Consider the following 21,257-nt stretch of genomic DNA (forward strand, 5'->3'; position numbering starts at 1 on the left):
ACACACACACACACACACACACACACACACACACACACACACACACAAAACACTATTAAAGCTTAACATTGCACTGTGACTTTTGGGATATCTCCTGTGTGGATCAAAATCCCATGTAGGCAGTTTAAATTGTGGTATAATTTGTATTTCAGAAATGGTGCATAGAGGAATTCCTATTGAAAATGTATTCAGATCCTCTTTAAAAGCTACTGAGAAGCTTGTCTTTGGAATAAATATTATGAGACAAATTAGAATTAATCTAGTCATCAAACATCCAGAGAATTTATGAATAAATTTCCCTTTCTTGGCTTCTCTTTGAATACTCCCAAATTCAGGAAAGTTAATGGTGGTGGAAAATGTAAATCAAACTTGAATCCAATCATTGAAAGATATTTAAATGTGTTACTGCAGCATAAAACAGATGCTTGTAAAATGAAAGAACTATCAGGAGTGTTTTCTTTAGTAATAAAGTTCTATTTGCATTCAGTTTTAATGTTTTAGGGAGAATGTTATTGGACTATTAAAATTCTTCTTACTGTATTTTCAGTATGTATTATTTGCCAAACTAACCCTGTACATTTGAATGTAATTACTGTAATCCGGAGTTAAATAAATATAAAATGTGATTAAATGATTCTTGTTACTACATTTATAAAATGGGCAATATATTCTAAATTTTAGTCCATTTCTATGGCCATAACTAATATATGTTCAGCTTTTAAAGACTTGTGTCCTTGAGTTGTAAAGTAAATCAAGCAGGTTTGTATTTTATTTAATAGATTTTAATTCACTTCTTGAATATTGAACTTTCTTAATAGTTATACTGTTTTGAAAATTCATCAAGTTGTGCTACTTAAAAATGCATTTACTTTTGCTTCAAATGATAGAAGCTGTCTTTGACCCCACTGGCTGACAATAATGAAGGAGCAAATGATTTAGAAATATTGTAAGAAAGCAGGGCTTACTTTTTCCTTCGTTTAATTTAGACAGCATAGACAATTCCATATTAAATATAATTATTTTGTCAGATGCCAACATTAAGCTGAGTCACAGTGTGGCAAGCTTCTTTTAGGAGGGACTGAAAAATTGTGATGAGTAAAATCTTAATTAGCATAAAGTGAATAGAAGCACTTTAACAAACATAATTTCATGGGATAATTCACTGTCTTACCTGGTTCGAAACTAGTTCTAAGATCTTTGTCAGTTGTTACACCTATTTAGTCCCCTTTGCCAATTCTCCTTTTCTTCCCTCCCTGCAATAGTTTCTCTATTTGTTCCAGAGATAGCAGTATGTGTTTAAAAAGAATGAATTCTTCAGGTATAGATCCTATTTAAGGATACATTCTCTTGAATACCTAGATATGGCTTTCAAAAAAACTAGAGTTCTTTAGAATATGCTGGTACCCATTTCTTATACTCTCACCTATTTTGAAATGCAAACCTGATTCTCTATTTTTTCCTCTCTGACCACCTCTGGTAGATCCAGTTTGCCATTGTGGTTAAGAGCTATGACTGCCTTAAAACCGTTCATTCTATAGTGGTTTTAATTGATATGAATTTATTTCACTTCCAAGTAGAAGTTATGAGGCTAGTGCAGTAGAAAAATGATAATTTGAATGTTGATTTTTTTTTAAATCCTCAAAGTACCTTCATTACTGAATAATTTGTCATTATTATTATTGTCTAGGGGAAGCAGCTGTTATTTTGCTGTATTTCCTTTTTCCTCCAGCTTTGTCTCTTTATAAAATTTGTTTGTACAATAGTTTATTAACTTTTTGCTAAAAAGCTTTGTGGTATAATTCTGAGAAAATAAATATGCCTCAGATTTTGTGTATGTTTCCAGAATCTGTCACACAGAAGGTTGTTTTGCTTTATATGGTGGACTTTGACATTTTTGTTTAATTGACTTCAGTTATATTATTCCATCTCTTGAAGACCTCATGTTTAGTATAATTCTTCTTTTAAAAAACTATTCAGGTATTCCCAAATTGGCCTTTATTTTCAGTTTTTTCTTTCTTGGCAGTAATGACATTTATAGAAAAGAAAAACATGTATTTTCCTTCTGATGCCAGTTCTTGTTTTCTAAACTTAATATTTAACCTGTGTAGATTGATATCTTTGTATATAGTGGTAATTACTATTATCAGATTTCTTGCCTCCTGTAACAGTAAAATCGTAATTGTCAGTTTTTGAATGCTCACAGTTTATAAACAATCTATGTTCCAAAAGTGAAGTTAGTACCTTGAAACTCCAAAACCATTTTCCCATAGTAAGCTTTAAGAATAGAGAAATATGGCTTGTTTTTCTTTGTGCCCCCCAGAAGTGCATCTTGTTCATAACATATGTTCAGCAAATATTGAATGAAAACTTCTGTTGAACCAATGATATATCTGGAAGTAAAAGGAAGAAGAGAAAGAGAAAGAAGGAGGAGGAGGAGGAGAAGGTAGAAGAGGAAGAAGGAGAAGAAGAAAAAAGTCATCTGTAGTGGATTCCATACTATAGACACTAGTAACCATATGTATCAATATATCAGAAACTCGCCTCCCCAACCTGCTGAACCGTGTGAGTGAACAATCTTGCACCAGCTGTTAGTTGACTGTGGTTAGTTACTGTGGTTTGGGTAGGGGAATTTGTGAAGCAGGACAATATATGAGAAGGACTACTCAAAATTTTGGAGTGAGCATCCAGTATAAGGACAGCAACTGTAGCAATACAGGTTTTCTAATTATTAGGAAACCTTTCATGTTGGTCCAAAATTTGCCTTCTCTGCATTGGTCCTGTGTGACTTCTAGCCAAATGTTCCACTACTACATGATAACATTAATAAGTGTTTATTGATTGATTTCCAGCCTTTATCCAGTCTAAATACCCCAGTTCCTTTAGTTGATTGTCATATTGCAATTTTGCTCAGATAGCCCAATTTTAATTTCCTTCATCACCTGAGTCTGATTTCTATGGGGACACTTTTACTTATTAAGTAGTTTTACTTTAAAAAAAAAGTCTTACTAAAATATGGCACGCACAACTGAGCATAACACTCCAAAGGTAGTCTTGCCACAGCACGTCATACAGTGTTACATTTACCTTTCTCTTCTGGCTACTTTGCCTCTATTGTTGTGGCCTAAGGTTGCATTTTTTGTTGCTGTTGACTTTTTGTTAACTGATGTTGAGTTTGGTATCGACCAGAACCCCAAGTTTTTTTTTTTACACAGATGCTTAGCCACACTTTTCCCATTCTGTTATTGTGCTATTTTTTTGAACCCAAATATAAGACTTTTACATTTATCTCTGTTATATTTCATTTTAGTAATGTCAGTCTATTGTTACAGTGTGTTGTGATGTTTTTGAATCTCGATTCTATTATTCACTGTATTGGCCATTCTTTTCAACATTCCAGAATTTGTAAATTTGATGTAGCCCTTCCTCCAATTCATTGATAAAATTGTTGAACACAATCAAGGAAAGCAGAGAGACTTATGAACCTCTACTAGAAAGCTCCTTCTAGGTTGGCGTGCATTAATTAACACTCTGGATTTAGTCCTTCAGCCAGTTTTGAATATGCCTAACTGTACTATTATTTCATCTACTTACCTCCATCTTATCCATAAAGATATCTTGACAGACATTATTAGCTTCCTTGTTGAGACTCAGGTAATCACTGTCTTTGCATTCCCCTGATTTGCTAGTTTATTAACTGTGTCAGGGGGAAAACCAAAACCAAGGTTTTTCTGGCATGAAATTCTTAATGTTCTGGCTTTTAGTAATCACCTTTTAATGAGTGCTTATGAATCACCCTTTTTAAAATAACCCTTTCTAGAATTTTTTCAGGAATCAGTGTCTTGTTTGCTCGTAGAGTTTGTAGAATCAGCCTTCTTTGCCTTTTTGAAAATTAGGATGTTTATCTGTTTCCAGTCCTATATTGCCTTCTTTCTTGTCTACAGTTCTTCAGAGTTCATTAATAGTATTCACATTGGCAAGTCTTTTCTGTACCTTAAGGTTTGAGTTGACCAGGCCAGATGACTTGAACATATTGAGGGTCACTTCTATGCTGTCTTCATTTATTTTGGGTTTCAACTTCTTAAATTTTTGTTTCATTTTCTTAAGCATCATATCCATAAGCTCAGAGTTAGCAGGACCTCAGAGATCATCTAATCCAACCTGTTAGACATATAGTTGGAATTTGCTCTGCAATATCTCTGACAAGAAGTTATCCAGTCTCCATTTGAAGACCTCCAGTGATTGGGAACTCACTACCTGGGAAATCTGCTTATTCCATTTTTTGTTAGCTCCACTTGTTAAAATTTACCTTTTTTTAAAATCAAAGCTGATAATATTTCTCTGCAATTTTCACCTATTACTTCTTTAATCTGAAGATCATTCTCCTTGATGGAGAAGGTAAAAGGAAAAGTAAGAGTTGACAACCAATTTTTTATTCAAGAATTGACTGTCCAAATAAAGGTAGATTGATATAAGTTATTATTTCTGTTGAGCTTGATTCAATCTGGTTTTCATTTCCTTATGAAGGATAGGACTACCCAACTGAATATAAAGTTAACTTTGATTAAATCATGTCAAAAGAATGTTACAGAAGGAAGCCAACAATTGGAAAAGAGTGAAGTCTATAATATTAGGAAAACTTATATGAAAGAATATATTTGAGAATATTTTATTATCGAGAATAACTTTTATGAAAGAATACTGTTGGAACAGATCAGTGAGAACTCAAAACTGAATAAGAGAAAATAAAATAAATGGGTGCTAATATTAAGATACAAAAGGAAAAGAAGCATAAACTTTTTGATCATTTCATAAGGGGAATAGAGGGGAGACAAAGGTAAAATTATAGGAGTTACAATACTTGATGAGAAATCACTTAACAATTCTATTTCCCATGCTAATGGATGGTTGAAAATATATAGATAATCCTCAGGCCTTGTTATCAGAAAGGTTAGAAATCCTTTGCCCCAAGGAACTTTTTTTTAAGTAGTTACTTTAAAAAGAGTCATTGAATGGAATGATTTTATTTCCTTTGTCCCCACTCTTTGATGAAGGATAATTAGCAGTAGGGAAGTATCGAAAAGTCCTCCGACATAAAGAGTAGGAGAAGCAAGGAAACTGGATAATTTACAAACTGAAACAGTATCCCTGAAAAAATCTTGTTGATGGTCATTTCTTTGCTAAAAATATTTGTTGATAAAGGGTATAAATGGGAAAAAAACCTGCTTAAAAATTAAGGTATTGACAGATGCTAAAATTCAAAATATGAGAGAGTGAGGAGATGGAGTAGGTATATCATAGACTTATTTCATAGAAAGAGAAGTATATCTTAGTGAATTTTCACTTGAATGTTTCTCTGTTGACAATCTCATGGAAACTGAAGTCATCTCTTCCCTCTTCAGTGGTAATGTATTTTTTTCCCCATGTCTCAGAGAGATAATCAAATGATAGAACAGAAGTTGTCTCTGTTCATTATTTAATATAGTTATATGAGTAGGTTCAAACTGTTAGCATAAATATCCCAAGTTAGCTACCCTAACACCTATATAGTCTCAGAATTGTTTTTTCAGGGGAAAAAGGAATCCTTATTGAAAGCAGACAAATTACTCTAGGATATTAGATTTTTATACCTTAATATGAATGATCCACCATCATGATGAAAGCAAGATTCATTGACAGTAAGTTTACTTTGGCCCTGGCGCACAATGACCATGAATTTTAAATTCCTATCTGAAAAATAATGTTGAAAAGCTAGTTCCTTTATTGGAGGATTGTAAAGTATTGATCACTTACTTATTGTTTGAGCTTTCTGGAAACTAAAACCGTGGTTAGTGATCAAATTTGTTACTGTCATGGAGTGCAAAAATATGAAGAAAAATGTTGCTGTTTTTGTTTATAATGTATACTAAATTTAAGCTAAGTTATAAGGTGTGCTGTTTGGAAGTGTGGAAGATACAAGAGTGGAGCTACAGATAACAAGTTTATGCTTGTATTTCCTACTGAAGAAGACTTTCACACAAGTTATTTCCATGGGTAGGTGATAAGAAATATCACTCTGCATGTATATACATTTATTGTATTTGCATGATTATACATGTAGGAGTGGTACAATTTTGACTTTGATGATGACTTTTTAATACAGCATTTTATTTTTCCCCAATTACATGTTAAAACATTTTAAATTAAATTTGATAATGACTTTTTGTTTAGATCTAATTTGAAATTTCTAGTTCTGTCCATATTTTGATGAGTTTTTTTCTCAGTGATATTGGTAAAAATGGTTAAAAACTCATTCACTGAAAAAAGTTAATTGAAAGGAACTAAATATTTTAACTTAAAATGAGTTCTTTCCCCCAAAATGTTGTCAAATAGTCAATATTGTACTTGACCCTCGTATCTTCTGCACTCAAATGTGTGTGTTTTTTAAGAGATCACACAGTATGTTGATATATGTGTGTATGTGTGTATATATATATATGCATATGTATGTACATATATATCATTTCGAACTCTGACGATAACATTATCGAAGATATCGAACAGTGCTGTTTTATTTTTTTAAAAAATTATCATGGTCCAGTCTTTTTAATTTAGACTAAAGTGCATACCCTTCAATAAAATCATAAGTCATTCCTCAACTATTTAATTAAAAGGTCCCTGCTAAAATTAATTTCCCCCTTTTTGGGGAATGAAGATCATTTTTATTATTAAATCATCTGAAATTTATTTTAAGTATAATCGTCAGAATTTCATAATTGTGGCATGTTCACACTTTATATGCTGGCATCTAACTATACATTTATTTTTATGTTGAATTTAAATTTTCTTTTTAAGTTTGTAACATTCCATTAATCTCTGGGATAAATTGGAGGAACAAAGACCAAAAAAATATTGTTCCTTTTTCCTTCAGTGGCAATTTATAAAAAATTGGATCTTTAAATAATATTTTCTTTTTGGGTCGTGTTTTAGTGTGATTAGCTGAACTTTATTTCTCTTTGACCAGTCAGTGGTTGTTACAATATCCATTTGTAAGATGACATAAAAATATCCCATATGGAAATATTTTTAGGCTTGTTGCATATTACCTTTAGTAACAAATGACATTCTTTTTTATGTCTGTTTCATTCTAAATCTGATGGGATTTAGAGTTATGGGATTTTGTATGATTAGAGGCAAGGTAGTACAGTGGAAAAACCATTGCTTTGGAGTCAGAGGAACCTGGGTTCAAATATGGGTTCTGTTACTTAATATGTGACCTCGGACAAGTCTCTAGACATCTCTCAGCCCTAGATCTTTGTCTGCAAAATGAAGAGGTTGGACTAGATGACCTCTGAAACCACTGCAAACTCTTAAGTTTATGATCCAATTTTTTTCTTATCTTGTTAAGGAAAATTTTTAGTTTAGGCATTGTTCTTGAGAGGACTTAAGGCAGCTGTTTTTATTTTTGTTTTTAGCAGGTACCTGTCCAATCAGCATGAATAGTGAGTTACTTTAGTGTGGACTGCTGGAGTATCCTCACTTTAAAATGCATCTCAGTAATCTTCAGGAATGCCAGTCAGAATGGGAAGGATCTCTTTCTTACCTTCCCTATGAAAATTTGAGCATCTTTCAGTATGATTTCTATTTTGCCGCTTTCCTAACTTAATTAATAAATTACTCATTATTTATCTGAATAATACAGTCTTTTGAGTAAAGAGAAAAAAATTGTTTTGTACAAGGTGTTCTCCATTATAAGCATTTGAAAACAAAATCCTGAAAATGAATGTTGTGGATTTATTGATTTTGAAAATAGATTTATATAGCAAATATTATAAACATTCTGTCATCACAGTACATTACTTGGAATAGACAAGTCAGTCATGAATTGCTCTTGTGTTGTATTTGTTCACCTTGTTTTAGAAACTGCTGGAATTTCATACATTTCAAACTGCAGTGCACATGTCCCATGAATGTTAAGTAAGGAAGATTTCCTTATCCTTTTTCTTGCTAAGCTAGAGCTTTGGTTAGTGTAATCTGTTGAAAGTTATATACTCTCAAATCAATGAAAAAAAAAAACCCACAATTTCACTTGTTAATGGTTTATATCAGTTTTATACTTTTAAAAATTTCCATAAAAGTTCACTTTCATCTTCTATGGAGTGGAATCGTTCCTCTTACTCTTAAAATTTTGTTCTTTAGGATCATGAAAAAATTAAATATAATGTTCAGTACAATTATGTATTTTCTTCTTTGAATGGGCATTTTTCCTTGTTCTGAAATTATGTACCTTTGTAAACTTAGGGTACCTCTCTAGTATCATATTTTGTTTAAATTTTAGTTGTATGAAGGACAACTCTTCTGCTGCAAATACAGTAAGATAGTGAAAGGAATCTGACATTTAGAGAGTTGTTCTGTTTTTTTTTTCCAGGAATATTTTTCTCCCCATATAGAGATACAGTATACATTTTCTTTCTTTCCCAGATGGACCTTCAGTTGTAGCTCATTATGATATATCTGACACCAACTCTGACCCAGAAGTGGTAAATGTGGACAATTTATTGGCTGCTGCTGTAGTTCAAGAGCACAGTAATTCTGTAGGAAGCCAGGACACAGGAGCTACCTGGAAGACCAGCGGGCTTCTAGAGGAACTGAATGCTGAGGCAGGTTGGTCAACTTTAACCACTTCTCTGATGCCATAACATGCATGTGTCCTGGCAGTAATTTTCCTTTCAGTTGTAGCCTGCCTACAGAACAGAATGGGTCAGATCAGATTCATTTTATATTAACTGGCGAGTATCTGTTCAGTATATAGTATTGGGTCACTTAGATTTGTGAAGACAGTTAGGGATTCCACTAGGATACTGTGGTGGCAGTGCAATATCTCCGGATTTGAGTTCTGACTGTTTCATTTACTCCCTGTATGATGTGGGGCAAGCCACTTATCCTCAGATTATGAACACCAACTCCACTTCACCTACTCTGAGGACAATTATTTCTTAAGACCAGCAGCTACTTGCTATAGATAGCTGTCCTATCCATTAACTTGGAGGATTGGGCACATAACTAGGCCTCAATCTTTCCATCTTTCACTTCTCACAGATTCACCTGCATGCATCCTCTCTCATATAAATATACATATCCACCTTTACTCTTTGCTGCTATTCTTTTCTAGTTCTTCTCTGGTTATCTCAGAAGAATAGCACCTCACCCCCAACCCCCCCACCCTTCTCCCTGTTATTCCATTTGTGGACCAAGAAAAAGTCCTAACTCTGTGACTGATAAGGTTGTCATGTAGGAGTAGTGTTAGGGAAACCACAAGAGAGGGAATTCCTGTGGTTTGAATGAAGTTAGGCTTGAGAGGTTGTACTATTAAACTCTATACCTCTTCTGGAAATCCTCCTTCAGATTCTCCCCAAAATTCTTAATTTACCTTCTCCTTTCTTAAAAGTAAATGTGACTTTTCTCAAGCACCAGCCTTTAAGATAAAAAACAAACAAACAAATAATTTTGTTAATCAGTTTAGTTTTACTGTTTTGCCTAGAGATTCTTAATGTAACAATATTGTAGAATGTAAGCTCAAGGGCAGGGACTCTTGTCATTTTTGTCTTTGTAGCCTTTCCTAGTGCCAAATTTAGCGCCTTGCACATACTTGATGTTTAATACATGCTTGTTGAATTCTACTGTTTTTTTTTTTTATTATATATTCACATTCTTTAAGAATAAGCTCACCTGGAAATTCAATTATCATTTGTAACATGGTTTGTATGGGAAATAAATTGTTCCAAATAATGAATTTATAACTGCGTGTTTAGAGAACAGTTTCTTTTGTGTTGGGTATTGCCAGCTTTGAAATTTTAAAACTTTTGAAATTTTATAAAGGAGGTTAAAAGAAGATTGTTGCGGGGACCTTTTTTCTTAAAAAATTTACTTGAAAATATTTTCACTTGTAAATTTTTTTTTGTACTTACATTGAGATTTATTGTGATTGAGTTATTTTGGAGATTTTTAAAAGGCATTGGGCTAGGAGGCAAGAGGTTGGGTCTTAGTACTGAGTCTTCTGCTAATAAACTATGAAACCTTAAGGAAGTTACCTTAGCTTCTTTGGGCATCAGTGTCCATCTGTAAAATGGGTAGTAATAATTAAATAAATTCATTAAATTGTTGTCCAGAGTGTGGATGAGGTAACATAAGAAAGCACTTTGAAGAGTATAAAATATTACATAAATATAAGGTGCCTTCTTAGGTATAAGGAATAAACTACAGGATTTTGCATGTTTATTCATATTTTGCTTTATGCAGTCTGTGTTCATGTAAATTGTTTATTTAATTGGAATCACATCTTTTGGGCTCAGTCATTTAAAAGATAATTTCTTAATATTGATCTTAAATTGTCAATGGCTCCTTATATAGGACTCCTAGTTTCTCCTCCTTTATCAATTAAGAGGAACCCCTGGTTGAATTCTTTTTATAGTTTAAAAAAAAAACACCACAGTTAGTTTGGAATTTCATTTAACCAGAATTCCTTGCTAATATTTAGGAATTTCCCCCTTCTTAAATCTTTTTAGTTAAGGCTTAAGTTGAGCTTCTTAAATATACCTATACTAAGACTATAAACATTTCAACATCTATGTTTAAATAAACACATTATAGCTTCAGATAGTTTTTAGTTTAAATATTTTCAAAGTTCACTCATTCAATATAAATTCTTTTTTAGAGTTTAGATTATGTCAGAGAATTTGGTCATTGTCACAATTTTAACAACCTTTGTCCTCACCTCCTCTAAACCCCAATTTTAGGATCATTTTTTCCTCATTGTTGTTCTAGTATCTATCAAGATTGTGCCTCAACAATATACTATCAACAGCTTTACCTATGCTCTCAAGTTATAACAGCAGAAAACCAACATATTGATCTGAGAGTATATCTGTCACGCCATAATGTAAAGATACATACATTAAATATTTGTCCTTGATTTGCCTTATAATTTTGGACCTAAAAGACTGATTGTTTAACAGAGTCAAATGGTTGCTTGTGTGAGATATCTGAAAGTGAACCTGAATTTCAAAAAGCTATTTCAAGTTTCAGTTTGATAAAAAGGAATACCTCAGGCTAAACCTTGCAACCTGGATTGCATATCTGTAATTCTAAAATTCGAACAGACCTGAGATAGTTATCACCCCAGTGAGGTCAGAATAACCTACCCATTCTTATAAAAGAGTTGATGTTCTGGGAACCAAGTGGACGTCACTGAAACCAAGACAGAACAACTAAATCAACAACAAATTAAGGAAAATGAAGTAGAAGTCAGGCCAACCACTAGTCATCAAAGGAATTGGACCATTCAGGTACTTTATTTTACCACTTGCTTCCTTTTTCTTGCTTGTTGCTGTTACTAAAAACAGTAGTAAATTGACTAGAGTGGATTCCCCAATGTGCCTGGGGATTCATTTCTCTTGTTAAATATATTAGTCTGTCTGAAAATCCTTCCTTTTTACTATAACCACCAGCAATTCACTGTAGGCTAGGTTTTTGCTTTTTTTAAATAGATAGGAAGGATGGAAAAAGAGGAAAGTGCATTCTTTTGAGCCTTGGTGGACTTAAGAGTGTGAGACACTTTTGTCATGGTAATTTAATTTATCTAGAGACCTTTCTCAAAAGTATTCGAGACTGTGTGTGTGTGTGTGTGTGTGTGTGTGTGTGTGTGTATACATGTACATGTACGTGTGTATATTTATATTCTCATTTATTCCTTCAACATTTTAGTTATAGGAAGATAGAAAATAATGTTGTTTCTCTTCTTAAAAATTAATAAATTGAGGCACAGATTTGTTTTCCCCATTGTCACAGCCATGTAGTAGTGAGATAGAGAATTTAGTTTTAGATGCTTTATTTCTAGGGCAATGTTAGATCAGTAGTAATGTTGTGGCGGAGCTTTCCCATGATGGCTACTTTTATTCAGTTCATTACTCTATCTTTGATAACCCTTAATATTGACAGTCCTGTGGATGATTCTAGCTATCAAGAAGAGTAATTCTCTGTAATACATTTTTGGGAAAGTGTCAGTAGGCTACATTAACCTTACTTTGGGGTTTTTGTTTACTTGGATGACAATGGAGCATAACTTAAATATGTTCCAGGTTGATTGCCTGCTTCCTGTGAATGATATGGTTTAGAGAAATGATCTTTCTCATGTGTGTTGAGTTACGTGTTTTGAATGTTGTTCAAAAGATTCAGGCACATCAATGGTATTATTTTGCCTTTTTTTTTAAATCAAAGGGTATGACGTGAATGTTTAGAATAATGCAGTCATTTATTAGAGGTATATTATAATATTTTGTATCTAGAATTCCTCATTAGTATACAGGAATTTCACCTTAAAGAATCCTTTGTAAGAAACCAAAATGATCGTCTTAAATCTTTTTAATGCCTTGTGCCAGGTGATGATAAAGCAAAGTGGATGATACAGGGGAAAAAAAAACTATCACTGCTCTCTCAATTTTTGATTTCTAAAGAAACAAAAAGGAATGGAATGTAGAAGGTACTTAGGAAATTAAATTTGGCCATTGCCTAGTAGACTTGAAAATCTTAAGAGAGTTAAATTTGTCATTTTGTTTTTGAAGAAATAATTTTCACAATGTAATCTAATTGCCATTCTTCAATGGTTATTCCTTCTGTTGTAGCTGTCTGTCCTGACTTCTTTATATAAGCTGAAAAGGTCCCTTGTGGGAGGACAAAAACTTAGAATTTTCTAATAATTATAGAAATTAGGGAAGTTGTTTTTTCAGAGATATGTATGGGCAGTGCAAAGAGACTAAAAGACAGCCAACTGCCATCATAGCTAAAGATAACCATTTGATTTATTATACAGTTTAATTTATGATAATTGTGGTATTTACACTTCTTTCTCTGCAGGCCTGATTCTTGCATCAGAGCTGGAGAAGACCACCATCACCACTGGCAGTGTCTCAGAGAACATTTTAGAGTTTTTGACTTCCCTGCTTGCTCTAGACATCCGATTTACCAATGGGCTCCCATGAAACCACGAGGGAGCCAGTAAAGAGGCCAGAGGGGATTAGGGCTTGCATAGAAAGTCCTTAAAGAAATTTGTGACATGCCATTAGGAGGGTCTCAGTGAAAGGAAGAACCTGTAGGCTGTGACTCCAAACAGCTGAAAGCAGATGGGAGTGGGGCTACATTCCTGACTCTTAAAGAACACGATTGATGTCCCATTATGGAGAACAGCATCCCACAGGCCTGGAGCAGATTCCAGCTGCCTTATCATCATATAACACATCTTCCTTGCCTTAATGCTGGAAATGTGGCTGACTAGCTCACACCCCTAGTTTGTAAGGTCCCAGCATTTGCCATAAGATTTGTGTTTTCACATTTCTATCTCTGAGCACTTGTTCGATTTGCCTTATTTTATCTTGTTACTGATTGTCTTTGATAAAAAATAAAAAAAAATGCCTACCATAAAAGAACAGAGTCCTGCTTTTTCCATTATCATTTTTATTGAGTTGTACAAGTTCAAGTAACTGAAACAAATGTGGCAGGTTTTATTTGCAATTTTTATGTACTGGGGCAAAAAAAGAATTTTGGTGGGTTGAATTAGTGGGTATGTTTGGGTAAAGTTTGTACTTACTGATTACTTCATTTATGCTGTATGAACATAGGGGATTATAAAATTTTGTTAAAAGGTATAGTGTTTTTCAAATGTCATTATAAAGTTACAATTACAGATAAAGTAATGGTATATTAGTTACAAAAAAAAAGTAGTCTTTTGTATTCAAGCTGAGTTTGCACTATTATTATAATTTAACTTTTACGACTGTATTTAATAGGTAAACAATAGATAGGACCATGTTTAACAGTATCACTGACTAATGTATTCCCCAAATTATCCCACCAAATAGGAATTTTTATGACTAGTTTCTTCTGTCAGTAGATCCAGGAGTTAAAACACTGAGAACTCTCAGATTCTTTCCCTCTTACATTTTTCTTTTGCAAGAATAATCAAGGAGAAAGAGTTGTCAAATGGTCCATGTTTGTTATAACCTATTTGTTGTTTTTCAGGGCTGTAGTTCAGTGGTCTTTCTGAAAGTTACTTCATTCTTCCCAGAAAGTGGTAGGCAAAGCGAATTTTGGGAGCCTGTTAGTAGTAAATGCTTTTCTCAGTGAAGGTGTAATATTCATGGGACTTTGAAATACAAATCTTAATCCCTTTAAGATCTTGACATTAATATTAGAATTTCCTTGTGTTACATTAAAGGTTTTCTAAGCCTGAATTCCCATTGATAAAGTGAATAATTTGAATTTTAGTTTTATATCCCATAGTATTTTATAGTACCTCTTCCTTCCTGCCTTCCTACCTTCCTGCCTTCTGTGTTGCCCCTCTCCCCCCCCCCCTCCCTGCCTCCCTTCCTCCCTGCCTCCAGACAACCCATTAGAAAGTTCAACTTCAGGGCAAATAGCAAGGCCCAGGGGTCTGACCAGTCAGATGGTCTCTCTTAGTAGGCTGGTTGGCAAGTGTAGAGGGAAGAGAATGCTGACATTTTTATTATCTGTTCAACTGATAAAACCGTATCTGTTTTTGATGTTGAACCATTTAGCAGTGCCAGCAACTTTTATCCCTGGGAAAGTCATTTAGTAGCAACTAGGTGCCACAGTGGATAGAGGGTTGGGCCTGGAATCAGGAAGACTTGAGTTCAAATCCCAAGTCGTGAAGATCACGTGAGACTATTTCTGTTAAATGCTTTGCTAACCTTAAAATGCTGTCTTAATGTGACCTAAGCAACTGGTGTTGTATTATGATTCCCAAATCTCTATCTCCTGCCCTTACCACTCTCCCAAGCTCCAGAGTTGAATTTTCTAATGCCTCTTAGGGCCTATCAATACCCAGCTGTCCTGCCAAACTTATTGTGCATGGAAGCTAATTCATTTTTCCTATGAAACTCCTTTTCCTTACTTTTTCCTCCATTAATGTCCCTATAATTCTTCTAATCATCTGTACTTATAACCTCAAAGTCACCTTGGATTCCTCCTACTAATTGACCCACCACACCCAATCAATTGTTAAGTCTTATCAATTCTAACCCACAGTCTTTCTTAAATATTTCTCCATATAGTAGAAGGTATGATGGACTTCAGAAATCTGGATGGTTTGGGGGAGGTTGATTTTTATTAAAATACATACTATGGTCTTGTGGATTTTCCCCCTCATTGACTGATGATGCAGTGTGATATAATGGAAAAACTACTAGATCCGGAATCAGAGGAACTAGATTTGAACCCTGGCTTTGTGACTTAATAACTATGTGACCTTAATTTTTTTAGGCTCTAGTTTCCTTATATGTAAATGAGAGTATGGGACTACATTATTTCTAAGGCCCCTTCCAGATCTAAATCCTAAAATCATTGTCCCAAGGCCATTTAGAACTATTTTCTGTCTCTTGAATGCATCTGTCACTCTTATTGTTCAGTTATTTCAGATGTGTCCGACTTTTTGTGATACCATTTAGGGTTTCTTGGCAAAGATATTGGAGTGATTTACCGTTTCCTTCCCCAGCTCATTTTCCAGATGAGGAATGGAAGGCAAACAGGGTTAAGTGACTTGCCCAGGGTTCCACAGCTAGTAAGTATCTGAGACCAGATTTGAACTTAGGGAGATGAGTCTTCCTGACTCCAGGACCCACAGTCTATTCTACTGCACTGCCAAGCTGTCCATGTTGTCACTCTTTGCTTTTGCTAACACCATTCCTTACATTTGGAACGCCTTCTCTTTTATCTATTGAAATTCTGCTTGCTTTTTAAGGTCCAGCTCAAAATGCCACCTTCTCTAGTAAGTCTTCCCTCACCCTTTTCTCTTTCTTGGCTAGACAGAAGTGTTCCTTCGCACCAAAAGTATCATAGCAACTTGATAATTCCTCTTTGGCATTTGTATTTCATTTTGTATTGTAATTGTGTATATACTACTTATTAGAATGAGTTCTTAAACTAGAGTCTGTAAACTTGTGTTTTAAAAAATTTTTTTTAATAGCTTGTAATATTGGTTTCCTTTGCAATCCTATATATTTTATGCATTTAAAAACATAATTCTAAGATATCCATAAACTGCTAATGGGGTTCATGACACAAAAAGGTTAAGAACCCTCATATTAGATTGTAAGCTTCTTGAGAGCAGGGACCAGGTTTTTTTTTTTCTTTTGTTTTTTTGTATCATTTTTCTGTCACAGTTTCTTGTACATAGTAGGCATTAAAAAAAAAACCAAAACCAATCCATCAAAAAGCATTTATTAAGCACTTATTATGCCAGGCACCATTAGCTACTGGAAATACTAATATAGAATGAAACTAACCCTACTTACTCTTAAGGAGCTTATACCCTAATGGGAGATACAAGTACATGCATAATTATATACAGAATATATATAAAAAGAATAAAAACAAAGTTGTTAAATACAAGATATTTTGAGAAGGCTTCTTCATGTAGAAGCTTGAACTTTGATCTTATGGAAAAGAAGAAGACTAAGAGGTGGAGGTGAGGAGGGAGTACATTCAGGGGATGGATCACAGCCAGGGCAAAGACTGGAAAATGGTTTGGTTTTGTTTTGTTTTTTTAATATGAAGCAGTTGGGGTTAAGTGACTTGTCCAGAGTCACACAGCTAGTGAGTAGTATGTATCTGAGGTTGGATTTGAACTCGGGTCCTCCTGACTCCAGGGCTGATGCTCTATCCACTGTGCCACCTAGCTGCCCCAAAGGCTTAAAAATGAAATGTCATGTGTGAAGAACAGAGAAGAGACATTTGGCTGAAGAGCAGAATGCAGGAGGGGGATTCACGTAATGGGAAAGATGGGTTGAGGAAAGGTTGTAAAGCTGAAAAATATTGTTCCTACCTTTCAGTAGAGAGGTGGTAGACTAGAAGTGCAGAATAAGGCATACATTTCCAGACATGCTTACTTTGCTGATTAGTTTTGCTTAACTAGTTATTTATAGCAAAGGAGGGCTTTCTGGGAAGCAGAGAGATCTGTGCAGAATAACGGTAATGTAAAAAAAAAAGTATCAGTTTTTTTTTTAAAGGCTTATTGAATTAGTAGACAAACCACTTGATCTCTTTAGGCCTCAGTTCTAAAGATCTAACATTGATTTAAAATTCAATGATCTGCATTAGTTAGGAAATTAATTAGGGAAACTTTCTTAAGAAGGAAGTTTTTGAAAAGATTCCTAAAGGATTGAAGCAATGAAATTTGGAGGAAAAAATGTGATACTAAACAAAAAGTTGCAATTTTCTCTTTGTAAAGAGAATTAGGAGGACACTGATAAGCTGTAGTTTCCAGAGGAAGGCAACTAGGATGATGAAAGGCCATGAGGCTATGTTATATGAAGATTGGTTGAAGCTGGGCATGTTTAGACTAAAGAACAGAAGAGTATGATTATTGGCTTCTAGCATTTGAAAGGCTGTCATGTTGGGAAGGGTTTCGACTTCATCTGTTTAGTCCTGAAGCAATGGGTAGGTGTGTCAAAGAGGCAAATTTAAACTTGATGTCAGGAAGAAGCTTCCTAATGATTAGAAGTGTCCAGAATTGGAATGGACAACCCTCCTTGGAAGGCTTCCAGCAGAGGCCACCGCATTAGTCGGCTATGCCATAATGGGAATTCCTTTTGTGTATAGAGGCTGAATTAGATGGCCCCTGAGAGAACTTGAAGTTTTAGATCTTTGTGGTTCTGTGAAGGTATAAAGGTAGCACACAGTAATGACCAAATTTGACAAATCAGAAAACCCAAGTACAAAGTGGCAATCCAGGAATTGATTCCACTCCTTTGGTGGTGTTTCGTAATTCCACAGGGAATAGGAAGTTGCAGAGACATTTGTCCTTGGGAAGTTTTACAGTACAAAGCATTACTTGGCTTATATAGTTACTGTTACAAGTCATTAATTGTGACTTTTGAGCATTTATTGTGGTTGAATGCTTTAATTAGATGCAAGAATTTTGTTTTGAAGACTTTCATAAAATGCTCACATTTCCATAAAAATACTTTTTGGAGGGAGGATAGACCTTTCAGCATTCAGCATATTTCAGTTACGTTAATTTTTTTTTTTATACAATTGGTTCAATTACTTCTGCTGTTATTAATAGGTATTAAGCCAGAAAAGGGAAACATTATTATAAACTTATAAGTCACAGATCAGATATGAGGGGCCATTACTTTTGAACTTCCCTTCTATTTGCAATTTTAAGTGAACTCCATAAAGTTAAACTTATTATCTACATCACCTTAATTTAGAGAATTCAGTTAGTCAGAGTATTATGCCAGTGCTGGGGAGAATAAAAAATTTAGATAAGATATAGTCCCTGCCCTCATGGAATTATAGTTTATCATTTCTCTAAGCCCTTGTTTTCTTGGATAATGCTGCTGATTTCATGAGGTGAATTTGAGGAAAGCTCTTTATAAACTTACAAACTCTATGTAAAAATGAGCAGTTATTATTAGAAATTGTGTAAAGGACCAAAGAAACTTTTTTTTCCTCCTTAATAGAGTTTATTTCAGTGTTGCTCAGGGCACATTCCTTTAGAAAACTTGTAAATATTAGACTTTCACAGAACATTTTAGTATTACGTTGGTAATGAATTGTAATTATTCTGTTTTTGCCTGTCACTACTAAGATTTTTCAGGGATAGAGTTTTATTCTCTTTTTAAGAACTAATCTGACACTTTCCTTGGTAAATTTTTGCTTAGAGATATGTCTGACCTGAAGGATGTTTTCAAAGCAAACTAAAATGAACTTCAAAAACCTTAAAGTATGTTATATAAGTAACACCCCACTGCATTTTTATTCTGTGATTGAGATTGGGTTAAAAACTTTTATCAAGAAATTTCTGTTACTTATGAGAAGTCAAATTATAGCACTTGGCTTTTCTCTCCTCTCCTAGGTCATTTGGATCCAGGATTCCTTGCAAGTGACAAAACAGCTTCTGGCAATGCACAACTCAATGAAGAAATTAATATTGCCTCTTCCGACAGTGAAGTAGAGATTGTGGGAGTTCAGGAACATGCAAGGTAGGATAGTAATTTTTTTTTTTTTGCAATTTAAATTTGAGTTTTACTTTCACTAGGGTTAAAAAACTAAAGCCAAATGCCTCCCTTTGCTAACCTTAACCTTCCCCTCCCCCAAGAAAAGGAAAGGGCTGGCCAAATGTGGCTAGTATGAATAGTGGGTATTATCTGTCAAGTTCTTCTTCCTTCTGAGTTGTTTTCTGGTTAAGTATGTAGAAGTTTCTGAGTGCAGGAGTGTGGTACAACATTGCCTCAAATTTTGACAAATCAACTAATACAGGATTACTTCTCTTTTAAGATTTAATAGCTTCAAACTGCACTGGGACTTTTGGCATATTTGTGCGGATTACTGCTGCTCTTTTCCCCCTTAATTTTCAGTACTTAAGAGATGTGACTGAAATGACTGAACGAAAGGGACAATTTTTAAAGCTGAGACCCTAGGGAATGCTACAATTTTCTCCCTTTTATAGATGAAGTAGAACTGTAAGATTTTTGTCATAACTATTTTTATCACTTGGTTTTCCCTTCTTTTAACTTGGCCTTAAATGAGATTGGTGGTTAAAAATTAAAGATAGCCTTTAAACTCTCAAATATCTTTCATAGAAAATAGATAATCAAATGAAAGTCAATTTGGTCTACTTCATGCCAGTCTTTATGCTTATTAAGTGCCATATTGCTGTGCCAGGTGCCAACTAAGTGCTGGGATACAAGGACAGTGAAATTTTCTGTCTTCAAGGAGACTGGCATTCTATTACTTTTCACTTGATCAAATGAGATAATATTTGTAAAGCACTTAACACAGTGCCTGGCATGTAGTAGGCTCTTAATAAATGCTTGTTTCCTTTCCTTACTTGTTCCCACTTAGCTCATATATAGATCTGGGATGTTCAGAAAGGCCTGGAAAATTAACCTAGTTTCCTCTTATTGCTTCACATAAATTTGAAGTAGAGGAGAAATCACATATATCATCTCCATTTAATGGAGATAAATTGTTTTTGAGACATATTTGCAATGAGAACTAGTGTGGAACTGATCTTTCAGAGAAATCTGTTCCTTGCTGCAGTGAGATTTATTCTGCTGACAATTGTAATTTCATCATTTAGGATTTGATATGACATTTTCTCCTTAGTGGCCAGGACTGAATTCTTCAGAGAACATCGTGAATCTTCTTTGATTCTACATATTGCTTTATCACTTGTATTTTTCCTGTTGTATTTTTTTTCTCATTTCATTGCTTTCATTCTTTGCTTTCTTCAGCATCTCTAAGTTTTGTTTCCTTCTCAACTCTTATTTTCTACTCCTTTGTGAATTCTATTACCTTTACTGTTTCTTCTCCATTGCATCCTATTGTGCAGTTTTTTTGACTGTCAGAAATATCTTTGAATTTTGGCCATCTCTTTTTTCTTTTAGAGTGTATTTCTATTGTATTAGTTTCCCCCATTTTGGCTCTTAAAATGTTTCCATTGTCTGCTCATCTTTTCGTCCTCTGAACTTCCATGTTTCTCTTGTTCATATTTTACATTTTTCCTGTTAGATTCATCCTTTTTCTTTTATCATTTCCCCCCTGATATTTTAGTATTTCCCTCTTGCTAACTTGACCTTATTAGGGAGAATTTAGAACTACTCATTTTTTCCTCATATCACTCTACTCCTGTCCACCAGTTTCTTTTTTATTAAGCTTCCATATCTTCTTAGCTATTAGCCTTATGATCTTTAACTCTGTGATAAGCTTCTTTCTCCTTTTCTCATCTTTATAAAAGTCCTTCTACAATTTTTCTGTATTTAAAAATTTCACTTTCAAGCCCATGTCCAGTCTTGTTCAGGCTCAGCTAATTCCATCTTAAATATCACAGGTTTTTTTTTTGTTTTGTTTTGTTTTTTGTTGTTGTTATAGTTGTTAAATTTCCTTTCTTCTTCATGTCATTCAGAATGACATCAGAATTACCATAAATTATACAACACACATCAACACACATACCCTTCATTAATTTCTTTTTGTCTAATACTTAAAATTTTAATTTATTCAGTTCCCAATAAAAGTAGTACCCACTGTATTCTCACCTTTACTTCTTCCTAAATCTCCATTTCTTTTATTTCTTCATGACTAGGCGCATCATTTAATTAACATAGCTTATGTTTAGCTTGGTGACTGCTCCTTCTCCACATTTTCCTGTGGCCAGAAGCCTAAATTATCTAGCTACCTCTTTTCCTCTATTTTTCTTCTCC

General features: G+C 34.2%; 1 protein-coding gene across 3 annotated transcripts in view; it reads left to right on the forward strand.

Moving 5' to 3' along the window:
* The window catches only part of CUNH18orf25 (chromosome unknown C18orf25 homolog), a 106,551-nt gene that overhangs the window by 77,244 nt on the left and 8,050 nt on the right, over window positions 1-21,257 (forward strand). Inside the window, exons 3-4 of one of the 3 annotated variants that reach the window (XM_027868962.1) lie at window positions 8,458-8,640; window positions 12,889-13,442. In XM_027868962.1, the coding sequence (XP_027724763.1) occupies window positions 8,458-8,640; window positions 12,889-13,013 (308 nt within the window). In that variant the 3' untranslated portion in view covers window positions 13,014-13,442. Of the gene's footprint in view, window positions 1-8,457; window positions 8,641-12,888; window positions 13,443-18,907; window positions 19,035-21,257 lie in introns of those variants that run through there. The other 2 variants (XM_027868959.1, XM_027868961.1) reach the window with 2 other exon arrangements.

The sequence above is a fragment of the Vombatus ursinus genome, unplaced genomic scaffold, assembly GCF_900497805.2.
Source record: "Vombatus ursinus unplaced genomic scaffold, bare-nosed wombat genome assembly UNPS02014791.1, whole genome shotgun sequence".
NCBI classification, from domain to species: Eukaryota; Metazoa; Chordata; class Mammalia; order Diprotodontia; family Vombatidae; genus Vombatus; species Vombatus ursinus.